This window comes from Seriola lalandi, unplaced genomic scaffold (assembly GCF_002814215.2).
Source record: "Seriola lalandi dorsalis isolate HSWRI2012SDOR001 ecotype SW California unplaced genomic scaffold, Sedor1 jcf7180001982142, whole genome shotgun sequence".
Classification (NCBI taxonomy): Eukaryota; Metazoa; Chordata; class Actinopteri; order Carangiformes; family Carangidae; genus Seriola; species Seriola lalandi.
Window position 1 is genome coordinate 1 of NW_019452808.1, and position 682 is coordinate 682.

A 682-nucleotide genomic window follows, 5' to 3' on the forward strand; every position below is an offset into this window, starting at 1 on the left:
AGGAAAACTGCGCCTGCTCTTCTTCAGGCTCTGGGATCTACAGTGTTTAAGTGTTAGCTGGTGCACGGAGGGTTTCTAAAGCTCGTGATTTACATATGGACAGAATGCACATAAAAGCCTGGGCGTAGGTTTATATATGGACGGTGGTAGGGTTCCTACAAATGTTGAACCCGACCCTACGCCCTTTGCTTAAAAGTCAATTTACACAATATTTCTACGGTTGTCGTGGAGATCTGAACGGTACTAAAGCAACAGGCTGTTTCATGTGTTTGTATTTCAAACACTGTCTGACGCAGGGGTCCTCACTAATGAGCTCCTCCTGGACGACCCCTCGTGACGGAAAAGCTGCTCTCTTACCAAAAGCTTCATTCAGCATGGGCTCCTTGGCCTCCTCCTCTTCATCATCGTCATCAATCAGAGGGGAATGGGAGAACCTAAGAGCAAACAGAACATGTTAACCGTGTATATCACAGATCCAGCCCCCCCCCAGCTCCCCCCAGCTCCAGATCTGACTCTGACCTCTGGCTGTTGGCAGAGGGCCGCAGCAGCACCATGATGACCAGCAGGATGGTGGAGAACAGGAGACGCCAGAAAGCGTCGTCCACCCATAAGTCCCTCCAACCCTGCGGAGAAAAAAAAATCACGTTCACTTTTCATCTCTGTATCAACAGGAAACGGAAAA

General features: G+C 49.4%; 1 protein-coding gene across 1 annotated transcript; it reads right to left on the reverse strand.

The window, feature by feature from the left end:
• Positions 1–8: 8 nt before the first annotated feature.
• Positions 9–623, reverse strand: LOC111659240 (Golgi-pH regulating cation channel-like; the record flags this gene model as incomplete). Its single annotated transcript, XM_023412109.2, has 2 exons — positions 9–434; positions 520–623. Coding segments are annotated over 2 exons (324 nt in total), but the record flags the coding sequence as incomplete, so codon positions are not given.
• Between the last annotated feature and the right edge of the window lie 59 nt (positions 624–682).